This window comes from Lepidochelys olivacea (genome assembly GCF_965140295.1).
Source record: "Lepidochelys olivacea isolate rLepOli2 genome assembly, chromosome: 9".
Taxonomy (NCBI): domain Eukaryota; kingdom Metazoa; phylum Chordata; order Testudines; family Cheloniidae; genus Lepidochelys; species Lepidochelys olivacea.
Genome location: NC_140419.1, coordinates 102,844,645 through 102,865,340, shown reverse-complemented (window position 1 = coordinate 102,865,340; position 20,696 = coordinate 102,844,645). Strand labels below are relative to the sequence as shown.

General features: G+C 48.1%; 1 protein-coding gene across 1 annotated transcript in view; it reads right to left on the bottom strand.

Moving 5' to 3' along the window:
• The window catches only part of FOXO4 (forkhead box O4), a 38,228-nt gene extending 17,695 nt beyond the window's left edge, over positions 1-20,533 (bottom strand). The window contains exon 1 of the mRNA XM_084638778.1: positions 19,939-20,533. Within this exon, the coding sequence (XP_084494904.1) occupies positions 19,939-20,376 (438 nt within the window). The 5' untranslated portion in view covers positions 20,377-20,533. The remainder of the gene's footprint in view (positions 1-19,938) is intronic.
• Between the last annotated feature and the right edge of the window lie 163 nt (positions 20,534-20,696).

Sequence of the window (20,696 nt, the reverse complement as noted above, 5' to 3'; positions counted from 1 at the left end):
TGAACTAGTTAAGGAAGCCAAATTTTTCCTGCTCTAAGAGGCTATATTGCTTCCATGACAGGGATCCCCAGGCTGCCTCAACCCAGTATAAGATGGAGCAGATTGCAGAGGCCCCCAGCTTTAACCCATATAGCCAAGACAGTCTGAACGGAGTTAACTGGGTGCTCCTGTTGCCCTCCTTACATCCTCTCCCACCCCAGCCAAGCTACAGCTCCTTTTCTTTCTCCCAACTGCTTATCAGCCTCTCCCCCAACCTCTACCCACTGCTGACAAAGAAGAATCCCTCAGAGCAGGCAGAGTTCCAATAACCCCATCATGGCCTCGTCAGCACCTAGCTATGCTGGATTCTGTGTCAGTTCTGCCTTGCTCATCAGATCTCTTGCCCACCTCCCCGAAATGAAGCAGGAGTGGGACTAGCAACACAGAGTCAATGGAGACTACTCCTGCAGTGGGAAGAAGCTGCAGGACTGGGTCTGCCCCAAGCCCCATCCTAGACATTCCCCTAGCCAAAACCACCTCCCTGAACCCTGAACTAGTCAGTCCTGAAGGCATACAAATTCCTCACAACTAGTCAGCATGCTAGGTTACCATGGAGTTGTGATCCTCAGAGACTACCTGCACCAGTAAATAATGTTTCATCATTGCTCATGTGGTGACATAGGTTCAGTAACATGCACAACTTAATGGCTCCCTAGTCTGAAGTTTTCTTTTAAATAAACTGATCAGTGATCCCCAAATCCCACACAGCCAATTCAGCATGGTATCCTGTCTCCTGCAGAGGCTGACAACTTTGTTCTTCCAAAAAAAGACTACACATGAACATTATTGATTTAAAATAGGATTTTCTGCAGCCACCACTAGCAAGGACAAGAGCCTCATCTTCCCTTCCAACAGTTAAGCTGTGAACTCCTGCATTACCCCAGTCTCATCAGGAACTAGTCAGCAGCTAGTATATACACCCCACCATGGAAAGAATGACTGCTATTGCATAAACAGAAGGGTTTTCGCTCAGTGTACTTCTACGGGACTTTAAACCACATGGCCTAGAACAACATGTACAGAAAAAGAAGGAAGATTGTGTCTCTGGGTAATAGGCCAGATGAGCTGTGAGACCTAGTTTATGGCCAGAACTACAATCAGCTAATTGCTACATCAACAAAAATCCTCTAAATGACTGCAAACCCTTCAGTTACACTGAAACCTACAGGAACAGGCCACCATTTTTGGCTTAAGTGGAAACTTTAGTTTACAGTTTTCCAGCTCTCTGGCGGCATGGAGGTTACAAACAAGACACCCTGAAACAAAGCCAATACTCATGTCAACACAGTTGTCAGCAGCCCATAAACAGTTTTGTCATGTGTACACCTCAGACCTCAAGCACTCTTCATGCACATCAGGAGGCTGTGATGAAGCCATACACATTGCGATTCTGGGTACAGTAACCCTAGCAGAAGGGCTAGGCCAATACTGAAAATGAACTCAAGTGTCCAGATCTTCTAAAGCAGAATTAAAGAGCTGACTTGCCTCCAACCCTGTTGATTTCACAGACAATGCAAGGGGCTCTGTAGTTAATGCCCTTATGAAAGCAGGGAGGTCACCTACCCAAAACATGAACTGGAGAAAGTTCAGAAGTGCAAAAGTTAGGTGACACTTACAGAATTCTGAGAATGAAGGGGAGATTTTGTTTCAAGAAGGTGGCCCCCATTTTTGTCATCGGCAGGATATTATCCCACTGTGACTAAACGTGAAGAGTAAGGAACAAGTTGTAAAATTAAGGGGGCATTTCCCAATAGGTTTATCATACTGGGTCAAGCAAGGTGGCCTCACCCAGCAATTGTTCCTGCCAATGGTCCTTGGCCTGACTTTTATTGGAGGCAACAGTTCTTGTCCAAATGACAAAAGCTGACTGGTATTAGCTAGATTTACTCTCTCCTTCCCTAACTATCTGGGCTCTCTTTCTTCCTTCCCAACTGCCTTACTACTCTGAAAGCACTTGTTACCACTGCCAGCATTACACTCCCAACACTAATATCACCTTGAAGGTGCATCTACACTAGACCTTTTTTCACCATTTGTCTTACATTGATACAGCTGGTTGGCTGTATCACCTATGGAAATACCAGAGTAGACCAGAAACAAGCATGTTTACCACTGTCAGGCTACAAGATGGCAAAAAAATGCTTGTGTCCATTCTAGTGTTACCACCAGCACTAGTACCACAGGCAAACAGTATGGAAATCATAGTGCAGACAAGGTTCTAGTGTCCAACGTCAAGACTACTGCTAGAAATCTTAGACCATACCCTCTCCAAGACAGGAATGGTACCTATCTCTATGCCTGGAAAGAGCCTAGCATGTTATGGGCACTCCCACAGCTAAATGCAGATGTATACAAAAAACCCAAACCCCATACATCTCTGTCAGCATCCATCTCTCAAACATTTGTTTAGCTATGTAATGTCAAAGGATTTAAGATCGCAAAGTTAGCATTGAAGAGGGTCTGCAAAGCAAAGCTGCAATGGACTTGTTGGGCAGCTGCTTCTGCTGCAGGGGGTTTTCAGTTATCTAACAGCATTTCCCATGCATGGCTTCAGGGTCCCTTTCATGCCCTCTCCCCCCAGAATGAACACACCAGGTTGAGCCACAAGGCTGCAGTCATCTATTAATGATATTCCATTAAATGCATGCAGTGGGTCCCATGTCTTTTCTGTTCGTCTACAGAATGGGGGATTGGGAGATGAGGATCTTAAAATGCGCTATGGAATGAAGGATCTGGAAGGCCAACTGATTTAAGCCAAGCCATGTGGCTATTTATATGGATAACTCCAAAGTCATTTGGGATTGGACGGGATAGGAGGGAACAGCTGTTATAATCAGCACCAACTTCCCAGCAACAGCCTTCTTGGGGAGCTCCCTCAGCTATGTAGCAGTGTCTCTGCAGCATTCTTCCAGAGAAGCAAATTTCTTTCCAAAAGCAAAGCACCTGGGGACAGAGAAAAGTGACACCAAAAATCTTCCAAGACAATTAGACTGGTGATGCATATAGCAGGCAATGTTCCGTCTGGAAGAGCACCCACCCCTGAGAAAAGTACAGTGCCTTCTAGGACTAAGACTCTTAGGGGCAGTCTACACGGGCAGCGCTTTAACGTGGCTTGTGTGCAGAGCGCTGGGAAAAGAGCTCTCCCAGTGCTCTAAAAAACCCCCACCTCCACGAGGGGCGTAGCTCCCAGTCTACACTGGTGCTTTACAGTGCTGAAGCTTGCCGCACTCATGGGGGCTATTTTTTCACACCCCTGAGCAAGGAAGTTGCAGCGCTGTAAATCGCCAGTGTAGACAAGCCCTTAGAAGATCTGGGGTGGGGCCTGTGTGTTCAGTTAAGCACACCTTGTTTTTCCTGTAGAGTTCACTGTGAACAGCAAGACGCAGGGCTGAATACCTGGCTGCGTTAGGAAGGTGCTCTCTATACAGGACCATTAGTAAGGCTATTAACAAGTATTAATAAGATCATGCTTGAGCAATGAGACCCTACACAACCTGGCACCCCTCATCCCAACCTTTCTGTTCTCATCTGGTTCCATTTCCCCCTGCCCCTGCGTGCACACACACACCACCACCAGTAACCACCCATTCTGTATTGTTCTCCCATTCATCTCTGCACCTTATTCTACAGGTTTCAGAGTAGCAGCCGTGTTAGTCTGTATTCGCAAAAAGAGAAGGAGTACTTGTGGCACCTTAGAGACTAACCAATTTATTTGAGCATAAGCTTTCATGAGCTACAGCTCACTACTTGGCTCCCACAAACCCTCCCTCGTCCTGGCTTTCACCGTCTCCTCCAAGTCACATCTTCCAAAAGGTCTAGTAATCTTAATTCGCTCCCCTAAAAAGTGCTGAGGTGTGACAAGTTTTGCCAAAAGTGTTTCCACTCTCTAGGATTTTTACTGTCTCTGGGATGCCAGAGTATGTCACTTGGCTTTTGTTGGTTCCTATCTCCAATCCTACCTTCGAATTGCTCATCTAGGTTTTAAGCTTGCTGGAGCAAAGAGCCCAATCTGTTTACAGCACCTAGCACACTGCTAGCACTTTAAGAATGCATTTGGAAACAAAAAAACAGGAGCAAGATTCCAGTGGTTTAGTCCAGGATACGTGTCAAAAATCAACCAGCCAAGCCAATTCTTAAACTAGAGCTAACTTCAACCATGGCGAACTTCCTTCTAGAACCTTTTAAATAGCCATGTTTCAAAGGAAGTCACACTCAAAGCATTGTTCGCCTGCAGTCACCCAAAAACTTAGTCTCCGTCATCAGTATGGCCATTCTTATGTTCTTTAACCTGCTAAAGACTAATGGGCTTCAAAGTCAGTTGAGTGGCAGAGAAAGAGGATGTTTGCCAGTTCCCACCACCAGCGAGCACTTCTGTGACTCTTACTTCAATTACACTTCCAGTGCATAAGGGAAAACAGGACATCAAGTTTCAAACCCTTCACTTAGAACACGCAATACTCCACATATAGCAGCAAAGTTTAATGGGGCAGTATTTGGGTAGCTGCACACCGCGCCTCACTGCTGCTGGGCAAGTCAACTCCCTGGTAATCTCACTTTCGCAGTATACCCAAGACAAGAGTGAGTAGCATTTTTTCCTTTTCCAGAGTCAGCGATTCCCTGACCCCAGGATAAAATTATACACTGGTCCGAACCACCCTGAAACACACGCATGCTACAAGTCAGACAGAATTAAGGCTTCGCTCAGCACTAAGATATAGAATTTAAGTTTTCCATTTTCTTTTTCTTGATGACATCTAGGTTTAATGTCAGCTATGCCTCAGTGGGTGGAGGCTGGAGAATTTCCCCATTTTTTCCCCCAATGGGGCCATGAAACTATCAATTACCAAAGGTCAGAACTCAAAATACATGCCCCCACCCACCCACCAACAGATGCTCCTGGAAAGAGAAAAACTACTCTTCTCCAAGTGGCATGAACCAGAACATGCCCTATTAACTTGGGCTGTTACTAGCCCTTGGCATAAGTTGTGTATCTCCAGAAGGGGACACTAGTTAACTCAGCTACTCCAAGGTCTGATTGTAAAAATAAAAAAGATGAGGGGATGACGGAGCTCATCTGGAAGCTGATGAATAAGGCTCTATCAAATCATTTATTTTACAGTACGAGAGAACATATGGAAAAGTCTGCAGCAATCTCCCATGTGCTTCTTTTTCCTTTCTCAGTACTTCCATCTGAAGAGGGTCACCTCTGAGCACTAGGATTTGGATTGGTTTAAAGCTAGACAAGTTCATACCACCGTTTTAACAAGACTTTGAGACACCAGCCAAGTGCAATGCCACAACCCTGACATGCCCAGATTTGGAGACTGTTCAGTGCTACTGCACTGTAAACTAAGGTTTGGTTTCTTTGCATCTTCCCCTAACCCAAGCCCTTTACTGCTGTTCCTGACAGTCCAGGATCTTACTGATGGGAAAAGCCACAATTTTAGACAGCTGGAGAGCAACTTCACCACGTCAGCAGTGCAAGAGAACCTACAATTAGTTCTGTACACGTAACTCACTAAAAGCATTGTCATAAATATAAAGGGAAGGGTAAACCCCTTTGAAATCCCTCCTGGCCAGGGGAAAGCTCCTCTCACCTGTAAAGGGTTAAGAAGCTAAAGGTAACCTCGCTGGCACCTGACCAAAATGACCAATGAGGAGACAAGATACTTTCAAAAGCTGGGAGGAGGGAGAGAAACAAAGGGGTTTGTGTGTCTGTCTGTAGTCGTCTTGGCCGGGGACAGAACAGGAATGGAGTCTTAGAACTTTTAGTAAGTAATCTAGCTAGGTATGTGTTAGATTATGATTTCTTTAAATGGCTGAGAAAAGAATTGTGCTGAATAGAATAACTATTTCTGTCTGTGTATCTTTTTTGTAACTTAAGGTTTTGCCTAGAGGGGTTCTCTATGTTTTTGAATCTAATTACCCGGTAAGATATATACCATCCTGATTTTACAGGGGGGATTTCTTTATTTCTATTTACTTCTATTTTTTATTAAAAGTCTTCTTGTAAAACACTGAATGCTTTTTCATTGTTCTCAGATCCAAGGGTTTGGGTCTGTGGTCACCTATGCAAATTGGTGAGGCTTTTTATCCAACATTTCCCAGGAAAGGGGGAGTGCAAGTGTTGGGAGGATTGTTCATTGTTCTTAAGATCCAAGGGTCTGGGTCTGTAGTCACCTAGGCAAATTGGTGAGGCTTTTTACCAAACCTTGTCCAGGAAGTGGGGTGCAAGGTTTTGGGAAGTATTTTGGGGGGAAGGACGCGTCCAAACAGCTCTTCCCCAGTAACCAGTACTAGTTTGGTGGTGGTAGCGGCCATTCCAAGGATAACGGGGGTAATATTTGTTACCTTGGGGAAGTTTTGACCTAAGCTGGTAAAGATAAGCTTAGGAGGTTTTTCATGCAGGTCCCCACATCTGTACCCTAGAGTTCAGAGTGGGGGAGGAACCTTGACATGGTGGCACAGTGGTGGGATTAACCTGAAATCATTTTGAGATCCAGTTGAGATTTTTTGAACTAGAAATACAGATTTTAAAAAGGAATTTTTAGGAAGTCCAGAAGGCAGCTTTGAAACTGAAAGCAGCTTGGTTTCTCTCTGCTTTGTGGCCAAGCAGAGACAAAAGGGGATTATCTTGTAAATTGCAGGTTTTCTTTGCCTAGAGGCAGGGTACTTAACTCCTGCAGGGAAATTCACAGTCTTCCAACCCAGAGGTTTTTTTTTCTTTTCTTCCTAAAAGTAAATAGGGGGTGTGTGCTCTACCCATTTGCCTGGAGACAAAAGTGGCAGGGTTTTTTTAGGATTTTGATTTTTTTTTGTTTTACAAGGAGTACAGGTTTGAAAAGAAATTTTTTTTTCTTTGGGCTGGGTAAGCAGTTTTCCAAGTAGTTGGAGGTTTTTTGCTTTAATTTGGGCCCAGAGCAGAGACAAGGGAATTGTCTTTTTCTGTAGGCTGACAATCACTATCAGAGAATAGGTATTCTATTCCAGCACAGCAAAATTTTACAGCCAAGTTTTGTTTGTTTATTTCTAAACCTCGGGTGTAAAGTTAGTTAAAAACAGAGAGGTTAGAATGGCCAAATCCTCAGCTCGACTACAGCTGGAATTAGCCAAATTTCAGGCTGAGGAAAAACAAAGGGAACATGAAAGACAGATAGAACTCATGCGGCTGGAGAAGGAGGTACAGGAGGCTGCCCACAAGAGGGAAATGGAGGCAAGGAAGCATGTGGAGGAGATGGAGAGGATAAAGGCCCAGCAGAATATACCAACAAACCCTAGCAATCCTTCTCCAGGTACCACTTCCCATCCCAGAAAGTTCCCCACCTACAAGGCAGGTGATGATACTGAGGCCTTCTTAGAAAACTTCGAAAGGGCCTGCCTTGGGTACAACATCTCTACTGACCAATACATGGTAGAGCTGAGGCCGCAGCTCAGTGGACCCTTAGCTGAGGTGGCAGCTGAAATGCCTAAAGAACACATGAACAAGTATGAACTGTTTAAATCCAAGGTGAGAGTCAGAATGGGGATAACACCCGAGCAGTCTCGTCGGAGGTTCAGAGCCCTAAGGTGGAAACCAGACATGTCATTTACCCGACATGCCTACCACATTGTAAAACATTGGGATGCCTGGATATCAGGAGCAAGTGTTGAATCTCCAGTAAATTTGCCCTTCCTAATGCAAATGGAACAATTCTTAGAGGGTGTTCCTGAGGAAATAGAAAGATACATCCTAGATGGGAAACCCAAAACTGTAATTGAGGCAGGAGAGATTGGAGCCAGATGGGTGGAGGTGGCAGAGAAGAAGAAAACTGGTCGCAGTTGGAGCGGAGACCAGAAGGGACCACCCCAGACCACACCCTATTACCGGGGGCCGCCCAAAGCCCCACCTACCTCCCAAAGAACCCTCCAGACCCCTTATCGTCCCACCACCCCGTTCTCCAGCAACCCACCTCGCCCCGGTGACCCGTCAGCTGGACGATGTTTTAAATGTAACGAGCTGGGGCATGTAAAGGCCAACTGCCCCAAGAACCCCAACAGGTTACAGTTCATTGCACCGGAATCACACCAGAGGTCCACAGGCCCAGATACCTCCCAGATACCCTTGGAGCGGAGGGAAACTGTGAGTGTGGGTGGGAAGAAGGTCACCGCGTGGAGGGACACCGGAGCACAAGTGTCAGCTATCCATGCTTCCTTAGTGGACCCCAATTTAATCAACCCAGAGATCCAAGTGACGATTCAACCCTTCAAGTCCAACTCTTTCAATTTGCCTACAGCCAAGTTGCCTGTCCAGTACAAGGGCTGGTCAGGAATGTGGACTTTTGCAGTCTATGATGATTATCCCATCCCCATGCTGTTGGGGGAAGACTTGGCCAATCATGTGAAGCAGGCCAAGAGGGTGGGAATGGTCACCCGCAACCAGGCTAAACAAGCCGTGAGGCCTAGCTCTGTTCCGGAAACTTCTATCAGGACCCAGTCAGAGGTGATGGACCTGGACCCCAGGCCAATGTCTGCAACAGCAGTAGTGGATCCAGTCCCAGAGACCCAGACGGAACCAGTCCCAGAACCGGAACCAGCCAAACAACCAACACCAGACCCCGTGCCAGCACTGAATCCAGTACTTGCAACCTCAACACCAGAGGGCCCCACCGAACCTGAACTGGCAGCAGCCGATAACCCTACACAAGAGGCTCAGCCGGAGCCTGAATCCCAACATAGTGCACCAGCGGAGAGCGGTTCACAGTCAACAGAAACAGCTCCATCCCCTATATCGCTTCCAGAGGGACCAAGCCTATGTCCCCAATCCAATGAGGAACTGATGTCTCCAGCATCAAGGGAACAGTTCCAGACCGAACAGGAAGCAGATGAAAGCCTCCAGAGAGCTTGGACGGCGGCACGGAGCAACCCACCGCCTCTCAGCTCTTCTAATCGATCCAGGTTTGTTGTAGAAAGAGGACTTTTATACAAGGAAACTCTTTCTGGGGGACACCAGGAAGACTGGCATCCTCAGAGACAGTTGGTAGTTCCAACTAAATACCGGGCCAAGCTCTTGAGCTTAGCCCATGATCACCCTAGTGGCCATGCTGGGGTGAACAGGACCAAAGACCGTTTGGGGGGGTCATTCCACTGGGAGGGAATGGGCAAGGATGTTTCTACCTATGTCCAGTCTTGTGAGGTGTGCCAAAGAGTGGGAAAACCCCAAGACCAGGTCAAAGCTCCTCTCCAGCCACTCCCCATCATTGAAGTTCCATTTCAGCGAGTAGCTGTGGATATTCTGGGTCCTTTTCCGAAAAAGACACCCAGAGGAAAGCAGTACATACTGACTTTCATGGATTTTGCCACCCGATGGCCGGAAGCAGTAGCTCTAAGCAACACCAGGGCTAAAAGTGTGTGCCAGGCACTAGCAGACATTTTTGCCAGGGTAGGTTGGCCCTCCGACATCCTCACAGATGCAGGGACTAATTTCCTGGCAGGAACTATGAAAAACCTTTGGGAAGCTCATGGGGTAAATCACTTGGTTGCCACTCCTTACCATCATCAAACAAATGGCATGGTGGAGAAGTTTAATGGAACTTTGGGGGCCATGATACGTAAATTCGTAAATGAGCACTCCAATGATTGGGACCTAGTATTGCAGCAGTTGCTCTTTGCCTACAGAGCTGTACCACATCCCAGTTTAGGGTTTTCCCCATTTGAACTTGTATATGGCCGTGAGGTTAAGGGGCCATTGCAGTTGGTGAAGCAGCAATGGGAGGGATTTACACCTTCTCCAGGAACTAACATTCTGGACTTTGTAACCAACCTACAAAACACCCTCCGAACCTCTTTAGCCCTTGCTAGAGAAAACTTACAGGATGCTCAAAAAGAGCAAAAAGCCTGGTATGATAAACATGCCAGAGAGCGTTCCTTCAAAGTAGGAGACCAGGTCATGGTCTTAAAGGCGCTCCAGACCCATAAAATGGAAGCATCGTGGGAAGGGCCATTCGTGGTCCAGGAGCGCCTGGGAGCTGTTAATTATCTCATAGCATTCCCCACCTCCAACCGAAAGCCTAAGGTGTATCATATTAATTCTCTAAAGCCCTTTTATTCCAGAGAATTAAAGGTTTGTCAGTTTACAGCCCAGGGAGGAGACGATGCTGAGTGGCCTGAAGGTGTCTACTACGAAGGGAAATGTGCTGGTGGTGTGGAAGAGGTGAACCTCTCCATGACCCTTGGGCGTATGCAGCGACAGCAGATCCAGGAGCTGTGCACTAGCTACGCGCCAACGTTCTCAGCCACCCCAGGACTGACTGAACGGGCATACCACTCCATTGACACAGGTAATGCTCACCCAATTAGGGTCCAACCTTACCGGGTGTCTCCTCAAGCTAAAACTGCTATAGAACGGGAGATCCAGGATATGTTACAGATGGGGGTAATCCGCCCCTCTGAAAGTGCATGGGCATCTCCAGTGGTTCTAGTTCCCAAACCAGATGGGGAAATACGTTTTTGCGTGGACTACCGTAAGCTAAATGCTGTAACTCGCCCAGACAACTATCCCATGCCACGCACAGATGAACTATTAGAGAAACTGGGAAGGGCCCAGTTCATCTCTACCTTGGACTTAACCAAGGGGTACTGGCAGGTACCGCTAGATGAATCTGCCAAGGAAAGGTCAGCCTTCATCACACATCTCGGGCTGTATGAATTTAATGTACTCCCTTTCGGGCTGCGAAATGCACCCGCCACTTTCCAAAGACTTGTAGATGGTCTCCTAGCGGGATTAGGAGAATATGCAGTCGCCTACCTTGACGATGTGGCCATATTTTCGGATTCCTGGGCAGACCACCTGGAACATCTACAAAAAGTCCTTGAGCGCATAAGGGAGGCAGGACTAACTGTTAAGGCTAAGAAGTGTCAAATAGGCCTAAACAGAGTGACTTACCTTGGACACCAGGTGGGTCAAGGAACTTTCAGCCCCCTACAGGCCAAAGTGGATGCTATCCAAAAGTGGCCTGTCCCAAAGTCAAAGAAACAGGTTCAATCCTTCTTAGGCTTGGCCGGTTATTACAGACGATTTGTACCGCACTACAGCCAAATCGCTGCCCCACTGACAGACCTAACCAAAAAGAAACAGCCAAATGCTGTTCAGTGGACCGGAAAGTGTCAGAAGGCCTTTAACAAGCTTAAAGCGACACTCATGTCTGACCCTGTACTAAGGGCCCCAGACTTTGACAAACCGTTCCTAGTAACCACAGATGCATCCGAGCGTGGTGTGGGAGCAGTTTTAATGCAGAAAGCACCTGATCAAGAATTCCACCCTGTAGTGTTTCTCAGCAAAAAACTGTCTGAGAGGGAAAGCAACTGGTCAGTCACTGAAAAAGAATGTTATGCCATTGTCTACGCTCTGGAAAAGCTACGCCCATATGTTTGGGGACGGCGTTTCCACCTGCAAACCGACCATGCTGCACTAAAGTGGCTTCACACCGTCAAAGAAACTAACAGAAAACTTCTTCGGTGGAGTTTAGCTCTCCAAGATTTTGATTTCGACATCCAACACATCTCAGGAGCTTCTAATAAAGTAGCTGATGCACTCTCCCGTGAAAATTTCCCAGAATCAACTGGTTAAAATCGTCCTTGAGATGTGGAAAATATTGTTAGTCTTTATGTACTTGGTAGTATATTTAGAGATGCATGTGTCTTATTAACTCTGTTTTCCTAGAGCTCCAGGAAGAAATCCCAGCCAGAGTTTCACCCTAGCTGAGATTTGGGGGGCGTGTCATAAATATAAAGGGAAGGGTAAACCCCTTTGAAATCCCTCCTGGCCAGGGGAAAGCTCCTCTCACCTGTAAAGGGTTAAGAAGCTAAAGGTAACCTCGCTGGCACCTGACCAAAATGACCAATGAGGAGACAAGATACTTTCAAAAGCTGGGAGGAGGGAGAGAAACAAAGGGGTTTGTGTGTCTGTCTGTAGTCGTCTTGGCCGGGGACAGAACAGGAATGGAGTCTTAGAACTTTTAGTAAGTAATCTAGCTAGGTATGTGTTAGATTATGATTTCTTTAAATGGCTGAGAAAAGAATTGTGCTGAATAGAATAACTATTTCTGTCTGTGTATCTTTTTTGTAACTTAAGGTTTTGCCTAGAGGGGTTCTCTATGTTTTTGAATCTAATTACCCGGTAAGATATATACCATCCTGATTTTACAGGGGGGATTTCTTTATTTCTATTTACTTCTATTTTTTATTAAAAGTCTTCTTGTAAAACACTGAATGCTTTTTCATTGTTCTCAGATCCAAGGGTTTGGGTCTGTGGTCACCTATGCAAATTGGTGAGGCTTTTTATCCAACATTTCCCAGGAAAGGGGGAGTGCAAGTGTTGGGAGGATTGTTCATTGTTCTTAAGATCCAAGGGTCTGGGTCTGTAGTCACCTAGGCAAATTGGTGAGGCTTTTTACCAAACCTTGTCCAGGAAGTGGGGTGCAAGGTTTTGGGAAGTATTTTGGGGGGAAGGACGCGTCCAAACAGCTCTTCCCCAGTAACCAGTACTAGTTTGGTGGTGGTAGCGGCCATTCCAAGGATAACGGGGGTAATATTTGTTACCTTGGGGAAGTTTTGACCTAAGCTGGTAAAGATAAGCTTAGGAGGTTTTTCATGCAGGTCCCCACATCTGTACCCTAGAGTTCAGAGTGGGGGAGGAACCTTGACAAGCATCCTTTCCTAGGAGTCTTCACTGGAACCCTTCAGCATACGTCCTCATGTCAACAGGAGAGGAAAACAGAAGGAGCATCAAAACTGATCAGAGCAGGCGAAGGGCTGTAATCTTTCAAGACAGAACAATTATCCAAGCACCAGTCAATTCATTTGCATAACTCCACATACACCTCTACCCCAATATAATGCGGTCCAATATAACGCAAATTCGGATATAACGCGGTAAAGCAACGCTCCGGGGAGTGGGGCTGCTTTACTGCGTTATATCCGAATTTGTGTTACCGCAAGTGGTTCCTCTGCACTCCCCACCCCCTAGTTGCTGCAGCCCCGCCGCCCCAGCTCACCTCCACCCCCTCCCATGAGCACGCACAGCCGCTCTGCTTCTCCCCGCTCCCTCCCAGGCTTGCCATGCCAAACAGCTGATTCGCGGCAAGCCTTGGAGGGAGGGGGGGAGAAGCGGAGCAGCGGCAGCACGCTCAGGGGAGGAGGCGGAGGTGAGCTGGGGCGGGGGGACATGGGGAGGGCCACAACAAGTTACCCGGGGGAAGGGGGACACGCAGAGGAACCGCCTCCTCCCCTGAGCACACCACTGCCGCTCCGCTTCCCCCACCCCGCTTTCCTTCCTTCCAGGCTTCCCGCACCAAACACCTGATGGGCGCGGCAAGTCTGGAAGGGAGGGAGGGAGAAGCGGAGCAGCGGCAATGCACTCAGGTGTGGAGGCGGAGGCAGAGCAGAGATGAGCTGGGGTGGGGAGCGGTTCCTCTCCCTACCCCAATACAACGCGATCTCACCTATAAGACGGTAAGATTTTTTGGTTCCTGAGGACCGCGTTATATCGGGGTAGAGGTGTATTTACAAAAACATCTCGTCTGTAGAACAAGTGATGCTGACCTGGGACATACAGTGAGTAGATAAAACTAGATAAACCTCAGCAGGCAAAAGAAGGAGAAGATTAGCTGCTCTGCTAAAGCAAAGCTTCATTTTAAATTTACATTACGTTTGCTGAACAAGAAGCCACCTGTTAGGCATAATGATGTCCTAGATTAATTGACTACCCCCACCCCACCAGGAGTGCTCTAGAGCAGGGTTTCCTCGATGACTGGTCTGTGGACTGGTGCCAGTTCCTGAGACCTCCCTGATGTAGTTTAGGAAGGCAGCAATCCAGTCCCTGGTATCCAAAAAGTTGAGAAACACTGCTCTAGAGTATGAAACAAGCTTGCTTCTTTCTTTTGCATATTTATATGGAAATTCAGATGGCCACAGGGACACAAGCCACCCTGCCCTATTGGCACAAGGCAGTACGTACACAGGACTTCCTTTATATTAGACATTCTCTATTCTGAATTTGTCCTCCAACCTTCACAGATGATCAGATACTACAAGATGGGTGCCAATATAAAAATCTAGACAGGCATGAACAGGGTCACTGGTGCTGCATGCAGGATTACCAGCAAGTCTCTATCCTTGGTCACCTAGTTGGCCCAATAATCAGTGATTTCTCACCCAGGTGGTACTCACACAATATACACTTCTGAGGTGTATTGAATACACATTTTACAGTGAGATATGTCCAAATTATTCACAAACAGCAGAACCAAGAGTCGCTAAGGAGTAGACAAGCCATCTACTCTACCTTCCAGATAGGTCTCGTTTCAAACACAGAGTGCTTGGTGATTTTTATTTTGTAATGCTCTTGGGTGTAATATTTAAGATACTGTTAACATCTAAAGTGTCTGATTCAAAGGCTATTTGGGACGAGAGTGTTAAAGAAATGCTGAATGTAGCTACCATTTGAATTCAACCATCCTATGACAACTGCGATACTCAAGAGTCATTTGACTTTTTTGTGTGTGTGGGGAGAGGATTATATACTATCAGGAAGGATGATAAAGAGACTCCATATGTGCCATATAAAAGGGATAGGCTTGATTTCTGTGATGGGGAAAATTGCCTCTGGTGAGGAAGGAACAGTTTCAGAATGCACTCTCTCTCAACCAAGAGGCATTTAAAAATAATTTTAGAGGGAAAAAACTAAGTGTCTTCAACTCAGAATTAGCACTTTGCTTGTCCCAGCACCTTCCTGACTGGTCCCATACATATGGGAATGAAACAGCCCTACAGCAGTTTCAGACACATGGCATGGATTCCCTTAAGGGTGCTTGCTTATCCTTTTCTATCGAACAAAGCATAGCTTTACCCAACTGCATTAACCCCAAGAAGCCATCTGAAAGCAGGAAAGATCTATCCCCTGATCCAGAGAGCAGCTTACAAAGTGCAAAGGAGGGGATTATAAAGAAGTCCAGGGAGAGAGAAACCCTGCTGGAATATTTCCACTTTTTTAATCCCAGTTAGTTCTTAACTTCAAAATTGGATGATTGCAGAGAAAAAGGAAACTGCACAGCCAGCAAATTAACTTTCTCCTTTTAAAGCATAGCGAACACTGCCTCCTCCCACAAAAGTCTCAAATTCACTGAAATTCACATTAGTTATACTCAGTCTGCAAGACTTATAATTTCACTCAATTGTACATTGGAGTGGAACAGCTATGAAGGGATTATGAAGTAACAATGAGAGATTATAAAGTTTCATCATGGTTAAGCACAGTCTCCCCCGTGGAAATTCCTGTTCTGCCCCTGCTGAAGGCCATAAAACAAAGCCATCCTGAATAAACTGATTCACAGACTGCAGTGCTGCAAACTGAGTAGCAACTACCTAAAAGGCTGCATTAGAGAACAGTAGCAATTCCAGAGCAGCAGCAAGACCTCTGCATATTTCCACATCAGAACAATCCATTCCCTTCACTTATCACACAAGGATCTGCATGTCTGCCTTACCACAAAAACATTCTGATTGCGCATTTCACACACTAGTTTTCCTTTAAGGTACAAACATGGTATCATGAAAACAAAGGTCTGAAAATGGTATTTCATACTAGACCCTCCAACCTCCCCAGTACCTTTTATTTGAAGTGGAAACATTTTTAGAATCCACTCTAAATACAGCTTTAGAGTAGCTATAAATGCTCTGGGATCTGTATTCTGATGTAGCACATTCCTCACACAGGACTTCTATTACTATTAATTATAACATAAAATTACCAACCAGGACCCCATTATGCTAGGCGTTGTACAAACCTAGAACAAATTAATTTGTGTCCTAAAACACCTCTCGCAATTAGTCAAAGGTCAAGAAAAGAACTTCAAAATTGACTTGTGGAGAACTCAAGGAGTACTCTGTTCCTTCTGAAATCTTGCTTCATGGCCTAGAGCAGTGGTTCTCAACATATTACACATTGTGGGTCACATATGCGGCCCACAATGTGTAACTTGGGCCACAGGAGCCAGGTGGCAGGGCAGCAGCAGCCCAGACCCCGACCCTTCACCGCACAGCTGCCCAGGCCCCCGGACCTTGTGGGGCTGGCCAGCTGCCCTGGACCCCAGGACCCCTGCCACGCAGGGCAAGCCAACTGCCCACCCTGGTCCCCCTCCGTGTAGCACTCTGGATCTCGGAGCCTGCAGGGCTGGGCAGCTACCCTGGACCCTAACTCTCGGCTCACCCCAAGCCCTGCTGCGCAGCTGCCACAGATCCCAAAGCTTGTGGGGCCAGGCGGCTGCCCCAGACCTCAAAGCTCATGGGGCCCTAGGGCTGGCAGGGAGCCCTGGACTCCCAAACCCCCAACTCTGCAGGGCCGGCCAAGAGCCTGACCCCGGTGCAGCTGGGACCCTGGGCACACCCACAGGTGTGTGCTAATTGGGCTGCCAGTTGAGAACCACTGGCCTAGAGACTAGATACGGACATTCCCCAATGGACAGCACAGAGAACACTGATCCAACATCAGTCTCACCAACTTTTTGCCAAAATAATTACACATGAATCACTGTAGCACAGAGGATAGCCCACCTCTAACATGGGGCCTGGAAGAATTCCCTTCAGGTGAGACAACCAGACCTGTTGGAAAATTGGTATTTACAGCTGTTGCAAAGCAACACATCCTAGCAAACTGTCCCGTGACAACTGTTGACTAACCAGATTCAGCCAGTATTGAAAAAAACTAATAGAGTAGCTGAAATTTAGTCAGATTACTTGCCCTCTCCAGAGATCCTCAGCCAGCCACCATGCAGCTGGAAAAGTGACAAACTCTATGTGCTGACTAGTGCCATGTTCAGGCTCCTAAAGACATCTGTAAGTGTTTAAATCCACTGTACGCTCTGGAAAGAGCAAGGAGTAGGGAACTGACTTCTCTTCCGCAACAATAAGACCCCTATTTCTTTCTCTCTCAGTATTTCTAAAATGCCTACCCCCCTTGTATGTATGTATGTACAGTTATTAAGGACAGCACTAGCTCGTGTGATGGCAAAATTCTCACCGCTCCCCTTATTCCTGGTGTGTATATCAGGGCAAGTTTTTTTTTACCTGAACAGTAATGTAGAAATATTGCACACACCCTCTATGTCAGCTGTCCTAGGGCAGAAACAAGATCATCACCCCCACATTCACCTTGCTTGCATGTTATATGTCATTCCCCTCTGTAGGTCTGTGTTTGGTCTTCAGATCATAAGGTTTTTTGGCAATCACAGTCACTATATGTTTGTACAGCACCTGGCATAAGAGGGCCCTAATCCTAACTAGGCCTCTGGAGGCTAAAGCAATACAATTAAAATAATGAACACAACTACAAATAAATGTCAATTCCAAAGAAACCATAAACACAATACAAGCAAAAAGACATCCCATTTTAAAGTTAGTTGTCATGGACTAGGTGATACATGCAGCAAGTTCACACCCCAGTGCAGTCAGGGGGCCCAGCACCAGAACAGCAAGAGTGTTGAGGTAGCTTGCCCAGAGCATCCCTCAGATGTCAGTTCCTCATTCAATTCATTAGTCTAAACACGCTAGCACGGAAGACCAGGCTGATGATAGCAGAGGATGGAAACTAAGGTCAATGCTCTTCATGTTACTTTAGTATCTACCTTTTCTATTTCCAGAGAAACAGTTTAGTATTTTTAAACAATGTATTCCACAGTCTATTTTAACTTTTCACTAGCTCACAGAGCTCCCTCAGTTGCTGTAGGGCAGACATACCCACCCCCTCTGCCCATGGGACAGAGCACCCTTTCTAAAGGGAGATTTTTGAAAGCCAGGAATACGAGTTATGAAGGAGTTATTTATACTGAATTTCAGGGAAGCTGGGAGACAAAGAACTGTAGCCTTGTATTTAAAAACAGTTCAAATGATGCTTCATCTAATACAGTAGCTTAGCACAAGAGTCGCTTAACAGGCCAGCTTCTTTCCTGGCAAACTTTTCAGAAAACAAAGAGCACGGAGCAGCCTTTCCTGGAAATGCAGAAACCAGCTGGACCAGAGATTGGCACAAAGGGCAATCCTCATCTGCTCAGTGGAGACACATACAAACTGCTCCATCTCCACAAAGCCCATCACAACCACCTCCATCCACTAGTTTCCAGAGTAGCAGCTGTGCTAGTTTGTATCCGCAAAAAGAAAAGGAGGACTTGTGGCACCTTAGAGGTTAACCAATTTATTTCAGCATAAGCTTTCGTGAGCTACAGCTCATTTCATCAGATGCACTGGGTTATTTGTATTACAGCAGCACTCAGTGGCCCTTAATAGAATGGGGGTCCATTATGCTAAGCTCTATATAAACATTAGACAATCCCTCCCCTAAGGAGTTTACAATCTAAATACTGACAAGAAGCGAAAGGTCAATATAAAACAAAGAGGAGGATGAAAAGGCTGATGGTAAAAGGAACACAAGGAGGCACAGCTAGGTGCCTGATTTGCACACTTATAAATAATAAGAATAATACCAAGCTCTTATATAGCACTTGTTGTTTGCAGAGCAAGGCACTTTATAAAGGTTAGTATCACTATTCCGATTTTACAGCTGGGGAAACAGACATGGGGAGGTAAGTGACTTATCCAAGGTCACCCAGCAGACTAGTAAAGCCCTGCATGGATACCAAATTTATATCTGCGGATATAAAATGGGTATCCGAGGAGCTGCAGGGCCCTACCAGGAACAGCAGCAGCAAAAGCAGCCTCCCTGACTGGGGGCAGTACAGCCATGCCAGAGGAGCTGCCCACGCAGGGCACTGGCTTCTGCGAGCGGGGGCCGGACATGCGGCTGCTTTTGCTGCTGTTATTCCTGATAGTGGGGGAGATTTAGGTTGGGGAGATTTAGGTTGGATATTAGGAAAAACTTTTTCACTAGGAGGGTGGTGAAACACTGGAATGCGTTACCTAGGGAGGTGGTGGAATCTCCTTCCTTAGAAGTTTTTAAGGTCAGGCTTGACAAAGCCCTGGCTGGGATGATTTAGTTGGTCCTGCTTTGAGCAGGGGGTTGGAGTAGATGACCTCCTGAGGTCCCTTCCAACCCTGATATTCTATTCTACGATAGAACCGTGCAGCTCCTTGGACATCCGCCGATATCCCATACACAGATATAAATTTGGTATCCACTCAGGGCTCCACAGAGGAGTGGCTAAGTGAGGAACAGAAGCTAAGTCTCCTGAGTCCCAGTCCAGTGCTCCATCCAGTAGGTTTACTACCTCAAGTCTGGGGGATTTTTTTTTAATATAGGTGAACTGAAAGAATTCAGTAACAGATATTCCATTCTATAGAGGCTCTCCCCATAGTATCCAAGCACTTTCCAGCACTTCAGTAAGCAACTAAATCTGCAACATGTTTGCTCTCTCCCCCTCTCTGCAGAGGGAGAAGTGCATGCACTATTTCGGATTTTTGTCAGCGTTTGTATATACACACACACATGCAGAGCGACGTGTTTCGGTCAGAGAACGCAATCGCCAAGTGGAAGGTGTGGGGGCTGGGAGGATCCTCAACTCCCCTGGGGGAGTCCGTTGCACAGGCTGGGACGCACTCCTTAAGAGACGAACTTTACACCCTTAGGGCAGAAAATGCCACTGGGCAAGAGGAGCTCAGCTGTCAACCAGGGTCTCACTTTGCTTTGCCTCCCACAGGCGAGGCATCAGCCCCGGTGCGGGGAAAGCGGAGACCGCAGCCAGGGGAGACGGCGGGCCCGGGGGGCGAGCGACAGGAGCGCGCGCCGCCCCCCCCCCCGCCCCGCCGGTCGCTGGGTCGCTGGGACGCGCCGGGCTCCCGCTTTCGGCCCCGGCCCCGGCCGCGGCGCTCGCCCCGCTGACGGAGGCGCGTCCCCCGCGGCCCCGGCCCCGCTACCTTCCAGCCGGCCGAGCTGTTGCTGTCGCCCTTGTCCTTGAAGTAGGGCACGAAGCGAACCATCCACTCGTAGATCTGCGCCAGCGTCAGCCGCTTCTCCGGGGCGCTCTCGATGGCCTGGCTGATCAGCTCGGCGTAGGACTGGTTCCCCCAGGCGTTCCGCCGGGAGCCGCCCTTCCGCGCCGCCGCCGCCCCGCAGGGCCCCCGCGGCCCCTCGGCCCGCCCGGGCCCCGCCGCCGCCGCCCCGCCGGGCCCCTCCTCCGCCGCCGCCGCCGCCGCCGGGCCGCCCGCCGCCTCCTGCTGCGCCGCCGAGAGCTCGGGCCGGGGCAGGGGCCAGGTGCAGGAGCGGGGCCGGCTCTGCGGCGCGAAGTCCGGGTCGATCTCCACGCTGCCCCCCGGGCCGCCGCCCGCCTCGGGGCCCGGCTCAGAGGCCGCCATGGGCCCGCTGGCTCAGCGCCGCGCCGGGGCCCGCGCGCCGGGCGGCTCGCCCGCGGCCTCCGCCATGCCCCGCCCGCCCGCGCTTCGGCCCCTTGCCGCGACCCCGAGCCGCCGCCGCCGCGGCCTCACGGCTCTGTTTACCACAGCCTGCGGAGGCCGCTGCGCCTGCGCGCGCGAAGCATGCTGGAAGGTGGAGTCCCGCAGCCGCCTCGCAACGGAGCGCCCGCCGGGCACGCGCGGCCCAGGGACTCCGTTTCCCGACACCTCGCGCATGCGCCGAGGCGTGGCAGGGGCCAGAACGGCAGCGTGGCAGACCGGAC